The following is a 20751-nucleotide window of genomic DNA, read 5'->3' as shown; positions in this document are numbered from 1 at the left end:
CCAGCTCCAGCTGCCTTCTTGTCCACCGCTTTGATGACACCATTTAATGGTAAAAGACTGGTTAATGATGATGCCTTGTAAAACCAGGACAATGTTTTGTGAACCATTTTGTGTGTGTGCATGTGTGTGGCAGTTTTAGGTTATTAGTTTTTTAAAATCAGTACTTTTTAATGGAAACAACTTGGCCAAAATCTGTCACTGCATTTTGAGACCCTACATTAAAACAAAAGGTTAATGGGACAAACAAAAACAAAAACCCCATAAATGCCCGATGAATTTAATCAGTTGTGCCTATGAATGAAACCTCCACAGAAACCTTGAAGGACGGGGCCAGAGAGCTTCAGATTGGGGAACACATCAAGGTGCTGGGAGAAGGATGTGCTCAGAGGCATGGCAACTCCATATCCCTTGCCTCGGGCATCTCCTCCCTTTGGGTGTTCCTGTGTTGTATCCTTTATGATAAAACTGGCAATCTTGTAAGTAGTGTTTTCCTGAGTTCTGTAAGCCATTCTAGCAACCCGAAGACGGGGTTGTGGGTACCGCTGATGAGCAGTTGGTCAGAAGTGTAGCCAACATGGGGCTCCTGGGTGGCTCAGAGGGTTAAAGCCTCTGCCTTTGGATCGGGTCATGATCCCAGGGTCCTGGGATCAAGCCCCGAACTGGGTTCCCCGCTCAGCGGGGAGCCTGCTTCCCTTCCTCTCTACCTTTGCCTGCCTGTCTGCCTACTTGTGATCTGTCAAATAAATAAGGCTTAAAAAAAAAAAAAAAAGTGTAGGCAACAACCTGGGACTTGTGACTGACACCTTAAGTCGGGCAGTCTCGTGGGACTGAGTCCTTAACCTGCGGGGTCTGCCCTAACTCCAGGTAGTGTCAGAAGCGTTATGAGCAGAGGAAACAGGTTTTTCAACATTATACTGATTCATTCCTGCAACTAGTGCTGTGAGAAATTTTACACATATAATCAAGGGACATTCTGCAAAATAGCTGACCAGTATTCCTCAAAACCATGTAGGTCTTCAAAAACAAAGCGAGTCTGAGGACTGTCACAGCAGAAGAGCCTTTGCAGATATGATTAAATATAATGGGATACCCTGGAACAGAAAAAGATAAAAATTAGGAAAATCTGAATAAAGTATGGGGTGGCAAAGGATTTGAATACATTTCTCCTAAGATATACAAATAGTAAGCATATGAAAAGATGGCTAATATCATGAGACATTGGGCAAATGAAAATAAAAACTGCTTCATTACCCACTAGGATGACAAGTACTAACAAACTCTGGCAGTTAAAGTGGAAAAATTGAAATCTCATACATTGCTGGTAGGACTTAAAATGGTACAGACTTTCTGAAAAAGTCTGGCCGTTTTTCAAAAGATTAAACACTTACCATGTGACCCAGCAATTCCACACCTGGAACAGATCTAAAAGAATTGTAAATACGGGGGCGCCTGGGTGGCTCAGTGGGTTAAGCCTCTGCCTTCGGCTCAGGTCATGATCTCAGGGTCCTGGGATCGAGCCCTGCATCGGGCTCTCTGCTCAGCAGGGAGCCTGCTTCTCCCTCTCTCTCTGCCTGCCTCTCTGCCTACTTGTGATCTCTGTCTGTCAAATAAATAAATAATATCTTTAAAAAAAAAAAAAAAAAAAAAAAAAAAAAAAAGAATTGTAAATACGTCCACACAAAAATTTATACATGAATGTTCATAGTAGCATTATTCCAATGGAAAAAAACCCCAAATGCCCATCAACTGATGATGGATGGGTCAACAAGCGCATGGTATTGCTAGCTACACAACAGATTACTACAAAGTACTGATCCATACTATGACAGGGATAAACATTGGAAACATACTAAATACACAGCTTACAAAAGGCCACATGTTGTTATGAGCCCATTTTATACAAAATGAAACTAGGTTAGTGATTGTACTAGGGGCTGGGGAACAGAATGAGTAAATGCTAACGGATTTGGGTTTTTTCTTCTGGGGTGATGAAAATGTTCTGGAATTATAGTGGTGATGGTTGCAAACTCTGTAAATATACTGGAAACCACCGAGTTGTACACCATTTTTTAAAAGGTAGATTTAATGGCACAGGAGTTATTTCAATAAAGTTATTAAAAAGACTCTTTGTAATGTCAATACTATACATGCTTATTCTGTATACAGGTGCTCGACAAAGCAGAGCACGGCCGAGTGCATAACAGATTTTAACAAGGTTGGATTCTCCTTCCATATGGTTTTCACTATGGCCAAAAAAAACCTGGGTAGAAGAATTAAAAAAGACTACACTGAACAACTCTAATGTTTTATAAACCTTTATTGGAAAGGCTACAAACTTTATATTGCCACTGCATTTCTTACCCTTAAAGTGGTTGTGGGGAAGTAACCTTGGATACAAAACTACTATGCTGTTGAATCTTGCCCAGGCTGGTTGTAAAGTATTTTTTGTACAATGGAGGTAGAGAGGATAGGGCAATAATTTAAACCTCACAGGCCTTTATTAATGCCAGGACCCTTCCCACCCCCACCACACGCCCCCATTCAGGTTATGGTAGACTTAGAAATAAACTACAAGTACTGTGTTGAGGCTCAGGGATGGCATAATACATTTTTAAATTTTAGTTTTCACTTTTCCCTCTTTGTTCTTTTACAAATGTAAAATGTACAACTAATGTTTCTTCTCCCTAAAATTAAAGTGTGTTCTAAAAATATCTACTCTGGGAATGAAAAAAAGGTAATAGAAGATGGAAAGAGCAACACAACATCCTCTTCATAGCAGTTTTACCTGATTTTTCTCATACCAGCCTAAGAGTCTTACTTTTCTATAAAACATTAGTAATCAATGCTTCCCCCAATCTCAAATATTCAACCTAATGGAGACAGAGAATCTTTAACTTAACATTTAATGAAAACAGCATTTTAACAGGTTCTATGCAGACATGGTTCTAATATTGATTCGCTGTTACCTTATTTTTAAAAGGGGTGGTGGTGGGGAGATACAGAGGCTAGGTTAACCTGGCCCCGACACTCAGGATCATAACTTATGAGTTACATAACTCAGATGTCCTTGACTGTACAAAGCATCAATTGAAGCCAATAAAGCCTGTTTCTACCAACATACCGAACTTTCTTTTTGCCTTTTAATACTATATAAAATGGGCACATACCTGAGGCATAAGCTTCAGGCCAATGGGTTTTTAAGGGCTGCTTAAGAACCAGAATGAAGGATACATTCTCCAGTTTAAGGATACATTTTACAGTTCAAAGTATGTTCTTCCTTCTAAAAATGTGACACAAAGAATAATTTATACCAACTGCTTTTTATTATCGAGTTTCAGAAACCTTTCACAAGATGGTAAAAAAAAAAGGGGGGGGGGACTTTACAACCACAGCTAATGTTATTTTTTTCCATTGTTCCCAGTCAGCTCCAAACCCATTGTGTGCAAAGCCCATTTTTCCATGCATCTAAATGATAGATACAGGCTATGAAATTCTTTATTCTATTTGTAGCAGCTTACGCAGGTGCAGCCAAACACAAAGCTTCAGGACAAATTGTACACAAACTTTACAATGTGGGATTTGGATTTAAAATATGAAACATAAAATCTACACAAAACTGATAAAAATCAAGCACGGATACCAGGACTGAAACTTATAACCCATGTGTGAAAGGGAGTCTTATTTCCTTTCAAGTGCTTTATTCTGCTACAGAACAGTCAAAATGAAGATGTAAAGCTTTGTGGTTAGTTTAAATTATACACTCTGTAGATACTATACCAATTTTAAAAGTTACACATAGACCAACAGATGTCCATCAGTTCATCTGGACTGACCAGACACTCCAGCTGGATCGCTGAAAGCAAACCGGGCAAATGTGGAAAGAAAATCCACCTGTGCAATTTGTTTGCAGAGTTTACTGATGGGCACATTGCACTCCTGGTCCATGATGGCTGCTGCTTTCTTCATCAGAGCTATCATTATAGGCTTCACGCCTCTGACCACCTCCCGAGCCCCGAGTGCTATCAAATTCTTGAAGCTCTACCTCCTCTGTGTCTCCAATTATGTTTGGAACTTCTGGTCTAGATGGCAGAAGATCTTCTAGTTCCTTCACGAAAATCAAACCGAAACAAAAACATTAGTTTGTGAGCTATCTCTTGGCCTTCCCTCTGGATACAATCCAAAATATATGCTTCTTTGAGAGTTAAAATAAATAAATCTAGTGTACTTTAAAGCTAGAGATGACCAACTGATGACCCACAGATTAAACTTGCAGACATCTTTTGTACATCCCAATATTGCTTAGGACACGGAAAACCAGAATTAGTTGCCAACAATTAAACACTGGAAAATTTTACCTAAGACACGCCTTCCTGCATGGAATAACTAATGCTAACCTGGGAGGCTGACTCTTCAGGTAAGGGATCTGGTGTCTGGGTGTCTCAATCCTCCCACAAACTTACATCCAATCTGCTTTAATTCTTTACTATTCCCTGCTTGGCACCATCAACACTTATTTATTTATTTATTTATTTTGAGAGAGAGAGAGAGTGGGGGGGGGAGGGGGAGAGAGAATCTTAAGCAGGTTCCATATCCAGCGAGAATCCTGACATGGGGCTTGATCTCACAATCGAGAGATCATGACCTGAGCTGAAAGAGAGCTAGATGCTTAACTGAGCCACACAGGTGCCCCAAGACTTGCCTTTAATAATCACCAGCTTAGCCCAACGATCAATAAATGTTAAAATACCAAAATTTTACAAATTACATGTTCTAATCTTAGCACCAAAAACAAATCAAAGGTGACAACTCATTATTAAACTTTTAAGTAATCTGTCCCTTATGTATAGAGAGAATACTTACAGAAAGCTTGTCTGGGTTGATCCAGTTGTTTTCAGGAAACTGCACATCAAACTTTATGAAAAGATCTCCTTTTTCAAAGGGATTACGATACTGTGGCATTCCTTCCCCTCGAACTACACGGACACAACCTATTATTTGAGTAAGTAAAAAGAAAACTATTAGAATTTTACCCAAGAAGAAAGCTGCTCAGTAATTTTTTTGAAAGTCACCTACTATAAAAATTTACTAACTGCAAAAACAAAACAAAACAAAACCCTCCACATGGAATCCTGGATCAGACAAAAATCAACACTTACCTGGTTCAATTACTTTTCCAGGGGGGTACTTCACCACAATCTGACGTCCATCAAGGTGCTTAAATGTGAACTGAAATCCACATAGAGCTTCAACAAGTCCTATCTTATATGTCATGTGCAAATCATTCCCATCTCTCTGGAACACCTATAAATAAAGCAAACAAAACACATTAAAAAAAAAATTATGGAGCCATACCCTGTTGTGCTGTGTTCCTTGAAACGATTTCAAAACCTTCACTCTACCATTCACTGTAAAAGCCAAACTGTCATCATCCCTAATTCCATAAATTTATATAAGGAAACCTAGCTATTCTCATGTAATATGCTAGAAACACCTATCAGAAAAGCATTGGAGTGACACCTGGGTGGCTCAGTCAGTTAAGTATCTGCCTTTGGCTTGAGTCCTGATTCCAGGGTCCTGGGATCGAACCCTAAGTTGGGCTCCCTGCTTGGCGAAGAGCCCGTTTCTCTTCCTCTGCCCACACCGCCCCTCACCCTCCACTGGGCTCCTGCCCTCTCTCTCAAATAAATAAAATCTTTAAAAAAAAAAAAAGAAAGAAAAGAAAAGCACTGGAATTGGGAAAACTGGCTGATAAAGCATAGCTGAATCTCCAAAAACCACAACCAGGGATATTCTGCAATTGTGGCTTATTTTCTGACCCTGCCTCTGAGCAAAAGGTATAGACAGTACAGGGGGATTCTGTAGAACAGATTCACCTTGGGAGTGCTCCCCAGACATGATTGTAAAAGGGGAAGGGGAGAGCCTATGTTCAACATAAAAAGTTTAACCAGTAATGCTCAGCTACTAAATGGACTCAATATCATGCTTTACACATGTGTAAGTTTTACATTTAAACTTTGTAAATGTGAAAAATTTGCTTAGATGAGTGTAAATCAAACAGCAGTGCTAACAGTGACTAATTACAATATTAGCCTATGGCCTAAGTAATGCAAAGATAATTTAATAAACATCAAGTACGTTTCTGAGCTTTCAGTGTGTAGGAAAAATATATCCAATTTCACACATACCTGACGTAATTTTTGCTTATTAGAATTTACAACTATCTGTACTTAGCTCTTGAAATTTAAGATGAAGCAAAATTGCAATGGAAGGTCTCACCTAGATTTTTTTTAATATAAAATAGTCTCTCCTTCAAAGAATAAAACAGATGAACTTAGGGAAAGGGAAGGAAAAATAAGACAAAAATAGGGAGGGAGGCAAACCACAGAGACTCAGCAACAGGAACAAACTGAGGATTCCTGGAGGGGAGATGGGGTAATTGGGTGATGGGCATTAAGGAGGGGACTTGATGTTATATGCAACTGATGAATCACTGAATTCTACCCTTGAAACTAATAATACAGTGTATATGCTAACTAAATTCAAATTAAATAAATTTTTAAAAAATATTTTATTTATTTGACAGAGAAAGAACAAAGGGAGAGAGAACACAAGCAGCGGGAGAGGGAGAGGGAGAAGCAGACTCCCTGCTGAGCAGGGAGCCCTATGTGGGGCTGGATCCCAGGACCCCGATGAGCTGAAAGCAGATGCTTAACTGAGCCACCCAAGCGCCCCAACACAGGATGTTTTAATGTTTTTATAACTCCAAAATGCTAGTGTTTCTGAACGTCTTGTAATATTATTGTTCCAAGGGCGCCTGGGTGGTTCGGTGGGTTAAGCCTCTGCCTTCGGCTCAGGTCATGATCTCAGGGTCCTGGGATCGAGTCCTGCATCAGGCTCAGCAGGGAGCCTGCTTCCCCCTCTCTCTCTGCCTGCCTCTCTGCCTACTTGTGATCTCTGTCTGTCAAATAAATAAATAAAATCTTTAAAAAAAAAAAACATTATTGTTCCAAGAACCATCTATAACCAAATACCCTTTGGTTAAAGCTACATCAGAAGTAGGGAACAAGAAGCACCACGTTCTTAGAAGGGAGCTCAACTTAAAATGATTCCAATTGAAGATGATATCAGGGTTGTTTCGGCGGGCAGGGAACTCTGGTGGAGGGGTGAGCAGGCTAGAAAATTTGATGCTAAAATTTGAAGAGAGAACAAATAGGAATTCAGGGATTTTTTGAAAAACTACGTTAATGAGGAGGAACTACCAAGAACCAGACAGTAAAAGACTTAAAGCGATGATAATTTCTGGAAAACAAAGTATAAAGAAGGGAATAACATCACCAGATACTGTGGTTCTTTGCTGTGCAAATGCACAAGTGTAGCCATTATCACCAAAACAGACTTACACCTGTACTGAAAGACGAATACACATGATATAAAGCAGTCTCAAAATTGAAATGTTTTCTGACTGGAAGATTTATATGTTTCGGCTATAGCACTCACCCTAATCTCATGGCCTGACAACTCCTTTAGCACAACTGTTGGGAGTGAAAAAAAAAAAAAAGCCCCAAAGTAACAATAAGCTTTTTCATTAGCTAGTTGAGACTAGCCAAATTTTCTTAGAAGGTTAACATTATCAGGACACCTAGATAGTTCAGTCAGTTGAGCATCAGACTCATGCTTTCTTTTTTTTTTTTTTAAGATTTTATTTATTTATTTCTTTGACAAAGATCACAAATAGGCAAGAGAGGCAGGCAGAGAGAGAGGAGGAAGCAGGCTCCCCACCAAGCAGAGAGCCCGATGTGGGGCCCGATCCCAGGACCCTGGGACCATGACCCGAGCCAAAGGCAGAGGCTTTAACCCGTGAGCCACCCAGGCGCCCCAGACTCTTGCTTTCTTTAGGCTCAGATCCTAATCGCAGGGTTGTGAGACTGAGACCCATATTGGACTCTGCACTGACCATGGAGTTTTCCTGAGATTCTCTCTCTCCCTCTGCTCCTCCCCCACCTCTCTGTCCTTCTCAAATAAATAAATAAATAAATAAATAAATCTTGGGGTGGGGGGAGCGGGGAGGAAAGGAGTTATAAATATTTCAACCTATAAGACCCTAAGGCAGAATTTCAGGAATTACTATTTTTTACTAAGCAAGAAGCACTTGCTATCTGTAGGTTTGGCAGTATCCACAAAGGGCCTAAATATATATAGTAATTTATAGCTTTGCTGAGGTAAAAAATTTATCCTGAGAAAGGCTAACATAGGAGAGAGCAAGCTACAATATAGTTAGGGAATTAATCCAACCAATCAAATTCCCAGAATCTACATTTCAATATAGCTTTACTCTCTATTAAATTCTTTATAAGTGATTTTCAAAATTTACTTTATTTGTAGAAATCACCATTAAATGAGGAAAAATTTTTAGTACAAACTAAAAAGGTGCCTTCTCTCTGCCTGCCTCTCTGCCCACTTGTGATCTCTGTCAAATAAATAAATAAAATCTTAAAAAAAAAAAAAAAAAAAAGGCGGGGTGGCGTGTGCGGTGTGTGCCTGGGTGGCTCAGTGGGTTAAAGCCTCTCCCTTCAGCTCAGGTCATGATCTCAGGGTCCTGGGATCCAGCCCTGCAAAGGGCTCTCTGCTTGGCCAGGAGCCTGCTTTCCTCTCTTTCTGCCTGCCTTTCTGCCTACTTGTGATCTCTGTCAAATAAATAAATAAAAAATAAACAAATAAAATCTTAAAAAAAAAAACTAAACTAAAAATGTGGCTGACTTGTGATATAAGAACCTTTAGAGAAACGCAAGTCAATGTGATCAAGTATGATGCCAGAACACTGTGAAAAGCTTCTATAGTCAAGAATATGGGTGACTGCTTCCTCCTCTCTCTCTCTGCCTGCCTCTCTGCCTACTCGTGATCTCTGTCAAATAAATAATAAATAAAATCTTTAAAAAAAAAAAAAAGAATATGGGTGATTACTAAAGAGGTTTCCTGAAAAGCTCCGAATACCGTCTTCAAGAATAAAGGCCCTCAGTATATGCACTGGACTCCCTGCTTGGTGGGGAACCTGCTTCTCCGTCTCCCTTTGCTGTTCCCCTTGCTTGTGCTCTCAAGTTCTGTCAAATAAATAGATAAAATCTTTAAAAAAATGTGCAGTAGTATAATCAAAACAATACATATTAGACCACATCGTTGGACCAGTTAATTATGCCTCATACATAACATATGATATGTAACCAAAGTAATTATTTTTATTTTTTTAGCATTTTATTTATTTGAGAGAGAGCACACATGTGAGAGCACAAGCAGGAGCGGGGGGCAGGGGGCAGAGGGAGAAGCAGACTCCCTCCCATCTGAGCAGGAAGCCTAATGTGGGCTTGATCCCAGGACTCCACGATCATTATGTGACCCAAAGGCAGATGCTTAAACAACTGAACCACCCAGGCACCCCCAAAATAAATTTTTTTTTTAAACTGCAGAACCTTTTAAGAAAAGATCACATGGTAAACCCAGAATGTAAAACAAATCAAGAGAGCAGCACTGATGACTGAAGTCCTATCCACCACTCACCACCCATCAAAGGAGTTTCACAATGAAAAATGAGCTGCCTTAGATCATCTGGTCCAATGCCCTTATTTTCATAAATAAGGAAACTGGGGTATAGAGACAACAGGATTACTTAAGATTATAGTGCTAACCAATGGCTGAGCTGGAACTAAAACTGACTCCTTTTCAGTGCTTCTGACTGCACCTGCTTTGTTGGTCCACTGAACAGTCAGTTCTTATAAACTTAGCCCAACCACTTAACTTCTATGTTCAGTATTGTTCCAGAGAACCCAAAAAGATCTAACCTGTATCTTAATCATGAGACCCATTTCTGAATAAAACAAAAATTAAACAAACAAACAAAAAGGAAATTACCTCATGTTCTTTCTCTTGTAGCAAAAGTACAATGTCTCCTGGTTCCACTCCTGGGGCCTGATCTGCTTCCCCAGTGAATGTAATTCTCTGTCCATGTTTCATGCCTTTGTCTACGTGGACTTCAAGAATCTTGACTTCTTTAATCACCTTCTTCCCTTCACATTTTTTACAGCGGTCCTTTTCATTAATAACCTCTCCTAGAAAGAGAGAACATTCAAACTCCCAGCAAGAGTATTACATTGTACTCTTAAATATTTTTATTAATTAAATACATGTTTTGGATTTAACTGCTATGTAAAGTTTTGTTTAAATTATCATTCTTAATAACAGAAACTCACATCTTACTACAAGTTACCTGAAGGACCCAGCTACCTGGTTCCATTTCAGAGAAGAAACGTTATGAGAAATGTAACATATCTTAAACAATACTTTCCTAACTCCTGACTACACTTCCTAAAGTTAAAACAAAGCCTAAGGATCAAGGAAACAAAATGGGTAGTCAGATGCTAAAGCTTCAAAAGTGCTACTTCATTTTTTGTCCTCAGTCTTAGTTTCATGTAAGTTTAACTCTACTGACAGAGACAGCCCAAATAAAAACTTAAAAAAACTTTTTTTTATTATTTTTTTTATTTATTTTTTTTAAAGATTTTGTTTATTTATTTGACAGACAGAGATCACAAGTAGGCAGAGAGGCAGGCAGAGAGAGAGGAGGAGGCAGGCTCCTGCTGAGCAGAGAGCCCGATGCGGGGCTTGATCCCAGGACCCTGGGATCATGACCTGAGCTGAAGGCAGAGGCTTTAACCCACTGAGCCACCCAGGCGCCCCCTTAAAAAAATATTTTATGGCTCATTGTTACCTTGTATACTGGGTATGGGATTTTATCTATTTCCTAGACTAACCCCTGCCCAGACATCCTATTACAGATCTTCCTTTTATTTAGGTACACTATCATTGAGAAATTTCCAAAACCAATAAAGAGATGGCTAAATTTTAGCTGACACTGAGTATCCCTATACCAAGTTTAGGACAACACAGCTTCTTTTCTATGCACTCTTCTGAAACATTTAATTAGTGGTATAATAAAGTAAAACTAAAGCTCTACACAGTACATTGTGAAAAAATAGCATTGATTTCTACTGGCTGATTACCGGCACACTTTAATGCTTAGGTAACATGTATAATTAATGACTTCAGGGACTATTTCTAGAACACTACTCTCAAAAATTATGTTCTGTAAAACACCAGTTCCTTGTAACGGTACATAGGTAAAGATTTCAGTAAACTTTGGTTCCTTGATAGCGGGAACTGTTAGAGCTTTTAATAAGGTAAAGTGCACTGAGACTTTCCAGGAGGGGAATATAATATACAGTTTCTCCATTATTTCACCACTTCCTGGATCAATCTGGACAAAAATGCTCTAGAGGGACGCCTGGGTGGCTCAGTTGGTTAAGCCGCTGCCTTCGGCCCAGGTCATGATCCCAGAGTCCTGGGATCGAGTCCCGCGTCGGGTTCCTTGCTCGGCAGGGAGCCTGCTTCTCTCGCTGCCTCTGCCTGCCTCTCTGCCTGCTTGTGTGTACTCTCTCTGTCTCTCTCTCTGGCAAATAAATAAAATCTTAAAAAAAAAAAAAAAAAAAAAAAAAAAAAATGCTCTAGAACTGTGCTGCCCAATGGTAGCCATTAGCCATCTGTGGCTATTTAAATTAATTAAAATTTAAAATTCAGTTGCTCAGTCACACTAGCTACATTTCACACACTGAACAGTCTCAGGTGGCTAGTGGTGACCATACTTGACATTGCATACACAGAAAAATTTGTAGAAAAATTTTATTAGAAAAATTTTGTAAAATTTTTGTATATCATTGTACGTCATTGTAGAAAAAATTTATTAGATGGCACTGCTCCAGAACAGGGTCTGGCAAACTAAAACCCACAGGTCAAATTGGGTATGCCCCTGTTTTTCTAAGGAATGTTTAACTGGAAGTCAGTCATGTCATTTGGTTATATATTGTCTATGGCTATAAAACCACTACAAGGACAGAGGTGAGTAGTAGTTTCAGAAATCACTCTGAGGGGGCGCCTGGGTGGCTCGGTTGGTTGAGCCACTGCATTCAGCTCGGGTCATGATCCCGGAGTCCTGGGATCGAGTCCCACATTAGGCTCCCAGCTCTGCAGGGAGTCTGCTTCTCCCTCTGACCTTCTCCCCTCTCATGCTCTCTCTCTGTCTCAAATAAATAGTCTTAAAAAAAAAAAAAAAGAAATAAGAAATCACTCTGAGCCTAAGTATTTCAAAGCCATTCAAAACCTGAAGTAGTAAAAAAACAAAACCAAAAACACAAAAACCCTGAAGAATTTACTTCTGCGAGAAGAGCTTCAATCCCATTATGCTTAAAAGCTAGCTAGCTAAAGCTTACAGTAAAATCCTCCACTTATCAGAATGATAACTGAACAATGTGCTGTCTCACTCTTTATCAAAGAGAACCTTTAAAATATAAAGGGACAAAAAAACTTTGCCCATTCTTTCGGAACTAAAGAAGACTAACATCTCACTAAACATAATACAAATTTACTGTTGTGTTCATTCGGCCTATGCATAATAGAATCATATTTGTCTTTTAGAACTCTGTATCTTTAGTAAGATAAATACAAACACATGTTAAAAAAGAAAAATTATAAGCCTCTCCAATTCCCACATTTCCAATCCATTTCAACATAAAAGCAGAGAAGTATTGGCATGCATACCTTCTCCATTACAATCAGAACACACAGACTGCATCTGTTGTACCATTCCTGGAGCCAGCTGTCTGATCATAATGCGTACACCTCGACCCCGACAAGCACTACACTTCTGAACAGCTCCAGACTTTCCGCCTTGGCTAAAGCAAGGAAAGATGTAAATTAGATTTTGCCCACAGACCATTCCATTGGCCATGACTAACAGGAAATGTGCTTTTCACCTTCATCTTCAACCTCCAATGACTAGTATTTAAACTTTCAAATGTATGAGAAAATGTTCTATTTGGGTAGTTTAAATCATGAACAATTTTTACCTGGTACAGACTAAATGTGCCACTGAAAGAATAGAAATTAATTTATTTCATAAACCTGAACACACACTTACCCACTGCACGCACTACAGAGTACATTCTTGCTAAGTTGTAGTTTGGTTGTCTTGCCATTATACAGATCTTCTAAAGACACTCTGGGAAAAAAAGAATTACGTCCAATCAAATTTTGCCAAATTTTTCTAAATACAAGATATAAATGACAGCTCGTGCAGCAAATTCCACTATAACATTTTAAAGAATTCAAAATCATCTTACACTAAGTCAACTGATGGAAGTTTTATTTTGTGGCTTAAATTAGCAGAAGAATTTTATGATTATGGACAGTATATACAGTGCTCAAAGCCACAACCTATAGGATCAGGCCAACAATTTGCTATGCTGTGTTTTCTGACAGAGCTGATAACCGAAAAAACTCAAGCATCACAACCTTCTTCTGGCCTCAGGCAGGAGCCTCCATCTAATACAACCCTCTGAATGAGATACAATTATTATCCTCATTTTACAAGACAAAACTGAGCAGAGGTTAACGTGCCTTACTTGGTCACACAGGCAGCATAGCTCCAGAGTCCATGCTCTACTAAAGGCTCTGCTCCCCCCAAGAACAATTTTTAGAAAGGTAACAAAGTTATATTACAACTTATAGGAATTGTATGCAACATAGCTTGCGTTATGTCTCAAGAACAAAACAAAACAAAAGTGACCTTATCAACAGTGTGACAAAGAGGAGGAAAAGAACAGGTTTTCAACAGAGAGCCTAGAAGTTTAAGAGCTCTCAAGGACCTACTGACTTATAATCAAAATCATACCTTTGAACAACTTTTACCGAATTTCCAAAGGGGTCTACGATTCTTAAAAAAAGGACAGTTTAAAAGCCTATTGAAAGTACAAAACTGAGGCCGCCCGGGTGGGTCAGCTGGTTGGGCGGTTTCCTTCAGCTCAGGTCATGATCCTCAAGTACCCAGATGGAGTCCTGCATTGGGCTCCCAGCTCCATAGGGAGTCTGCTTCTCCCTGACCTCCTCTCTCCTGCTCGCTCTCAAATAAATAAATAAAATCTTAAAAAAAAAAAACAAACTGATAAAGTCCAATTCACCTTTATATAGCATATTTAAATTACAGGACTGTTCACTTCCAAACTAACCTCAAAAGAATCTATGTATATCAAGTCTCAAAAATACTATTCTTTAGGATCTGAGAGCAATGCTTTTAACGTGGTTTTACTCTTTTCATTGTGTTTTAAAATCTCCTTTGGCAGTAAAGAAAGCACCTATGCTCTTTATTTTGTGGTATTCAAACTTTCCCAAAATCATTACCTCAAGCTATAATTTGTATGTTCTAGGCAGTGTAAGAATAAAACACTACCAACACTTCCTAATGAGATAGCTACAACTTAATCAGAAAAAAGCAATTGGCTGCATCTGCCTTTTACACACATAACAATCTTTAACCAAATCATCTACAGAAAACAAATAGGTAGCTCTTTTCCTCCTTACATATTAAATTACACATAGTATACAAAACCACTACCTAAGAGGCCAAAAAAATACAGACACTTCAACAAACATGGCTTATGAAGGAAAAGTGTGGGTAATGGTCTGGCCAAGCTGGCATTCTCCACCAATGACGCTAAACTGGCATGATCCTTTATAAGGCAATTTAGTTGTAGTTATCAGCCTCAAAACACTGAAGCCTGCCTGGAAATCTCTGCCAAGAAAAGACAATGCTGTATATAAAGATAGTCAAAGCAGTTATTTACTACAGAAAAAAATTGGCAACATCCTCTAGAAAAGGTGAATGCTTAAATAAATCATGGAATGGAATATTATAAAGCCACCCAAAATGAAATCCTGTAACAACAGGTAAATTTTAATACTGTTAAAAGAAAACAGCATCTACTGTATACATTGAAAAAATTTTAAGGTCAATATTAAGAATTTATTAAGGCACGGCAAGTACTCTCCTGGTCTTATTTACTTCTTAAATCACTTCTGTATCAACTAACCACACCGTACTTGGAAGAATATCCAACTGATAATTTATTTCTAAGGATAAATTCTTTTAAAATACAAACAAATTTAAGAATGAGATTCAAACAATGTAGAAGTTTATACTTCCTCTTATCTACTCAAATATATAAATCAGGTAATAATGAAATATTTTAAATAAACACTTGAAAGTCTCTGGTATTTGCTAGTAAAACCATTATTGGTTCAAGAAAAGAGGATAAAAGACCTCACAAACTTTGCAAAGTAAAATACCTATTTTCATACTGTAGAGGGCTCATGGGTTCACAGTCTAAGACCAAGGTCAGACACCATTCATATGTTGGCAGGTTAATGTCAGGCTAGAAGCCAGCAAGCTCCATGGAAACCAATTTAGGAGAGTTCACACTGAGGATCAAGTAATGAGTGACTATAACATGTAAACAAACTAGTCACAGTCCCTCACTTTGTAAGTTTTTAAATAAAAAGTAACTTGGAAAATTTAAATACTTAAAAGAAAATAATTTTCATTATTGTAATTTTAAATTATATAGTAACAAGTGGCTTCAGACCAATATAACAAAACCATCTGCCTCCTCAGTAGAAACATCAACCATCCTTTAAACTCTGTAGCAAAATACAAACACCCAGGTTATCAAATTCAATTTAGTCATCCAATGAGGACAGTAAGGAAATGGAAGATTTTTTTTTCTAACAAAAGACAGAACATTTTTGATACCTTTAGCTTTACTAAGCATTACTACTTGAAAAAACAGTACTCAATATTTTTTTAAAAGAAAAAAAGAAGATATTCACTTAAGTGGATGCATCATGTCTTCTCCTCTTCTTCTGCCATTTCGACTTCTACTCTGATTGCCCATGAAGCCGAACAATCCCCCACCAAAAATGTGAGAGAAAATATCATCCATGCCACCACCTCCACCGCTACCTTCCCGAAGACCTTGTTCTCCATATCTGTCATATAATTCACGCTTCTCAGGATTTGACAGTACTTCATATGCAAAACTGATTTCTTTGAACTATTATAAAAAAAAAAAAGGCAACAAGGAAAACAATTAGATTTTCAAGCAGAGGAGTGGGAGAAAGGCTACTAGAACCTGGAACCCAATTATTCTAACAAAAGCTATAAATTACCTTTGGTTTGATTCTGGTCTTATCTCCCACCTTCGACTGCCTGGAATGTTAGCATTCCCAATACAAAACCAAAATACTCTTCATGTAAAAGTTTGGCTTAATGGGAATAGATGGGACTTTTCTTTACAAGATTCCTTTTTTCATGAAGCAGGGCAATTTAAAACTGAAACCTCTAAGGAAAAGTCTCAAATAACTTACTTTGTCACCAGCATTTGGATTCTTATCAGGATGGTACTCCTTGGCTAACTTTCTGTATGCCTTCAATACAAAAGAAAAATTTAAAAAAAGGTTACATACAAAATCTGATTTAACAATTTATGAATACTAAATATTAATTTTTCTGAGAAGCAATGGGTTAAAACCACAACCTTCCAAAAACATCTTTTATTCATTGAGATTGTTTGACAATCTGGATTCATAAGCCGAGAAAATCTCAATATTGTTTACTAATTTATCCGCCTCGATACTGTTTACTCACTAACCAAAAACAAAATATTGGAGAAATCGGTATTTTCATTATTGTCAAATGTCTCTGATGGCCAATAACCATACCAAGACTCTAATGAACGCTAAAGAAAAGATCGTTAAGTTTGTTAAAACTGCGAAACATTTTAACTAAAAATTAAGCTAAGGTGAGAGCCTCTGCTCAGGTTGGCTCGTACCTTCACTCTAGCTGAAACATCAGGAAAAAGCCAAGAGAAGCTCCTTTTATTTTTTCATGTGGAGGATTAATTAGGGCATTAGTTAACTGGAGTGACTTCAGTCTTCGTGAAGTTGCATACATTTAGGTGGCTAGGATACACAGCCCTTAAGTCTTTATTCACAGACACATGAATTATATAATACAGACTAGCATTTCCGGTAAGGTAACAGGAAGTCCATTTTACTCTCAACTCTACCGTCCCAAGGCCTAAGGAGCAGTCTCATTTTTTCTCAGCTTACAAATCTGGATACTTGAAGCTCGGTGAAGACTGTGCAGGGCTCAGTCACATGCCGCAAGTGCTGTGAAATCTCGAGATCAAAGATTCGCAGCACTGCAGAGCGCAGTAAGGCCTTATATTTATTTTTAGTGTACACTCAGGTGTTTGGCTGGGACCCACGGGCTACTCCTGAAGCGGGTACACAACATCTAGGCTACCTGCCCACAGAACAATACACAGACGCACGGGTCGGTGGGCGAAGGAGGAAGAGAGGAAAGTGCTCCTGCGGCTACGGCACCCAGGGAACATCCCCAACTGCCCGGAGGCACCGGCGGGGGCGGTCTCAACCCGCCCGCCAGGCCCTAGATCCAGGCCGGACTCGGCTCCGAAGCCGACGACCGCGGCGTAGACAACTTCTCCCCCGAGGCCGAGATGCGCTGTGCGCCTCTGTCCAACCTGTTTTTCCAGGGTGATGACCTCCGCGCAGGGAGGGCCGCGCAGGCTGCAGCCTCCCGGGAGCGCCCGGCCTCCGGCGCCTGCCGGGGGAGGGAGGAAGGAAGCGTTCCCGTCGTGTTTGCGCAGGGGTGGGTTTTATTTGCTGCATTTGCGGGCGGGCGGGGCCGACGGCCCAAGGTCAGCCGAGGCCGGTCTCGTTGCCGCTGCCGCCCCCCAGCCTGAGCCCGCAGCGTCCGGCGCCGGCTCGTGGGCAGCCCTGTAGCGCGGCCTGGCCGCCTCAGCCGAGCAGGCCCGCGCCCCTCACACCTTGCCCGGCCGTCCCGCTCCCCCACTACCTTCTTTAGCTCGTTCTCGCTGGCGCCGGGCGGAACGCCCAGGATGTCGTACAGCTTGGTGTCGGCCACGTTTGCCATGGCGGCCGGCCGGGCAGCGCTTAGGGAAGAAGGCGACGGAGCAGACGGAGCGCAGCCAGGCCCACAGCGGCGTCGGCGGCAGCGCAGGCCGAGGAAGACAGCGAGGGAAAGAGGGGCGGGGCTGAACTTTGACCCGGCGCACGGCGCGCCGTGACGTCGCTGCGCGGAGTCCGCCCCCAACCCCTCGGCCCTGGCCGTTGGGGGTAGTGGTGAAGAAGGACTCCGCTGTAGGCTGGCTTTTCGTCGGGGTCCGGTCACGCGGGCGGGGTCCAGCGTAGAAACTGAAAGTACTGTGACCCGCGCTTTCCAAGAATTTCAGCTCTCTGCGAAAGGCGTTTATGGAGAGTGCTGAGGGGGATGAAGAGGCTACCCCCTCGGTCAGCTTCGCGGGCAGGAAAACCAGGCCGGGCCCCCGCGGGAGGCCCCGCAGAGGTCGTCCGCCGAATCCGAGATGCCGCAGGTGGACCCTCTGCGTCTGGTTCCCTCTGGGTTTAAGATGCAAAACAGCACCTGAGTCTGTGTGTGTGTGTCTTTGTATGTCTGTCTGTCGTGTGTGTTTTGTATTAAGGAATTTTTAACCATCACAGCAAGTAGTATGTTGCATCGCAGAGTAGAACAGTTAGCTACATTTTACCGATTTTGTTTCATTTGTCTCCTCCGGCCCATACTCCCTAGTCTCCAGTGTTTTAAGGGAAACCATTTTATTCATAAGTGTATATACCCGACGTGGCTTTTTAAGGCATAGCCACATTTAATGAAATTAAGTCTTTCATCTAATTCCTTGTCCGTGTTTGGATTTTCACAGTTGCCTTAACGACCTTTCACAATTGCTTTGTGGCATCCGGGTCCAAATTAGGGCCGACCCGTTGCGTCTGGATCTCATGTTTAAGTCTCTAACTTGATAGCATTAAAATGAGCCAACGACAGAGCTCTAGAGGGTATAAGGCAGCCTGGCTGGACAGTTACCTGGTGATTGATGCCCATCAATTTACGTTCGTTTCAGAAAATGTTTGCAGTGCACCCAACCACGTGCTGTGATGTACAGTCACCTGAACTAGGGGAGGGGAGGGTTACAAGAGAATAAGCCACAGTGCCGGCCTTCAACTCCCTAACGGTTTATGGAGACACAAAAATAAGATGTTCTTATCCTTTGGAATGCAAACTCGTTGTAGACTTCAGCATAATCATCTCAGAATAATCTCTCTTCCTTGGCATTCCTCCAGCCATAGTTGTGGAGGGCCTTGAGTACCCTGCCAAGGATTTTGCAGTTTATCCTGAAAACTCTGGGGAGTAATTGGTGGGAAGACATGGTACTCCTTCCACCTAACTCTTCCCTTTTCTTCAAATCCTATCCAAAATGCTGTTCTTTCAGTGAAGTTTTACTTGATTCCACACCCTGGTGAACACCACTTTTCTCCTAAGAGTTTCCACTACCCTTGTTGTGCCTCTCCTAGTCGTGTCGGATGTGAAATTTGAACAGTATTTTTGTGTGAGTCTGAACTCCATTAATACGCTGTAGATTACTTAGGGGAAATTCATTCTTCTGTACCCCACAAGGTCTGGTTTTGAATGCAGTAGGCCTCAGTAATTTCAGTTTCCTCACTTCCTTTTCACATTTTGAGGCATTCATAAAAAGCAGTATAAAGTTGTGGAGTTAGATCATGTGGGTTGGTAGCCTGGATCTGCCACTTGTTAACAATGTGACCTTGAGCAAGTTACTTAATTTTTCGGAGTCTATTTCCTCACATGTAAAGTTAGGTTTAATAGTATTATGTCATTGGCTTGTTTTGAGAAATAAAAGAGTTAATAACATACTTGGAACAGGAGCTAAAGCCAAATTTTAGCAATTGGTTTTTGCCCATTTGCCTGTAGGCTGTTTCCATATGTCTATTCATTGTTTTTCATTTAAATACCTGCGTTTCCTGAGCGGAATTCCCCAGCTTCCTCCATTGCTTATGTGGAATGCCCCTCAGTCCTTTTTCATGATCTCACCTCTTCAGACCTCCCTGCTTGCCAGTTACCATACTTTCTTCTTCATTCATCAGTTCTTGCTCCACATGAGAATATGAACTGAAAACTGTCTTTATTGCAACTTTTATGTAGTTTACCTTATTTTACCTTTCTTTCTGCTCATAAAGAGTCAAAAAGAACTGGACTTTTCCGTTTGTTTCAGTTTTACTCAACTTTTTTTTCTTTTTTTAACAAGAGGAAAAAAGTCCTCACTTGGTTCAATTTTAGATATTGTAGTGAAGAATAGCTGGGTAAATTCTCTCCTTAGCTCTAAGTTATATTTTACCTGTCTCTAAACCAGCAACATAGTTCACATTTTAATTTTGTTTTCATTTATTTATAATAGTTACTTCATTTCTGAGTGTTAATTGTGATCGGTATTGCTATTTGCTAATTTTATAAGTCAACGGGTTATTTCAGAACAGTTCTGTGTGTTTCAACTGGCTTATACTCTCCTCCCTGTCATCACATGTGAGCACTAACATTTCAGCTACTGAGTTTGTGTTTTTAAGGTAGCTCTTTCATTTTAGCTCCATATTTAGCTAATGCCATGAAGGGAACAAGACCTTTATCTCACTTCATGTCTCAGGCACCATAAAATGCTGAGTCATAGTCATCTGAGGGCTCCTCTCTCTGGGCAAATGATTTAAAGTTTGAGGCTGGAGTGATTTCAGATTTCTGCCAGGCTTATATTGTTGTTCAGTTCCTTTTAAAAAAATAATTAATTAATTTATTTGACAGACAGATATCACAAGTAGGCATAGAGGCAGGCAGAGAGAGGAAGGGAAGCAGGCTCCCCACTGAGCAGAGAGCCTGATGCGGGGCTCGATCTCAGGACCCTGAGATCA

At 40.3% G+C, this 20751-nt stretch overlaps 1 protein-coding gene across 1 annotated transcript; it reads right to left on the bottom strand.

Moving 5' to 3' along the window:
- Nucleotides 1-2886: 2886 nt before the first annotated feature.
- DNAJA2 (DnaJ heat shock protein family (Hsp40) member A2) lies at nucleotides 2887-19843 on the bottom strand (the record flags this gene model as incomplete). The annotated part of the gene is made up of 10 exons (XM_080828526.1): nucleotides 2887-4105; nucleotides 4861-4988; nucleotides 5157-5301; nucleotides 9904-10100; nucleotides 12643-12776; nucleotides 13022-13102; nucleotides 15766-15989; nucleotides 16303-16362; nucleotides 17816-18195; nucleotides 19807-19843. 10 exons carry the CDS (start codon nucleotides 19841-19843, stop codon nucleotides 3914-3916), a joined length of 1578 nt encoding a protein of 525 aa, XP_080684652.1. The 3' UTR covers nucleotides 2887-3913.
- Nucleotides 19844-20751: the final 908 nt, after the last annotated feature.

Source organism: Martes martes, assembly GCF_963455335.1.
Source record: "Martes martes genome assembly, chromosome: 17".
Taxonomy (NCBI): Eukaryota; Metazoa; Chordata; class Mammalia; order Carnivora; family Mustelidae; genus Martes; species Martes martes.
Note: the sequence above shows the minus strand (reverse complement) of the source record. Positions and strands in the feature narration are given on the sequence as shown.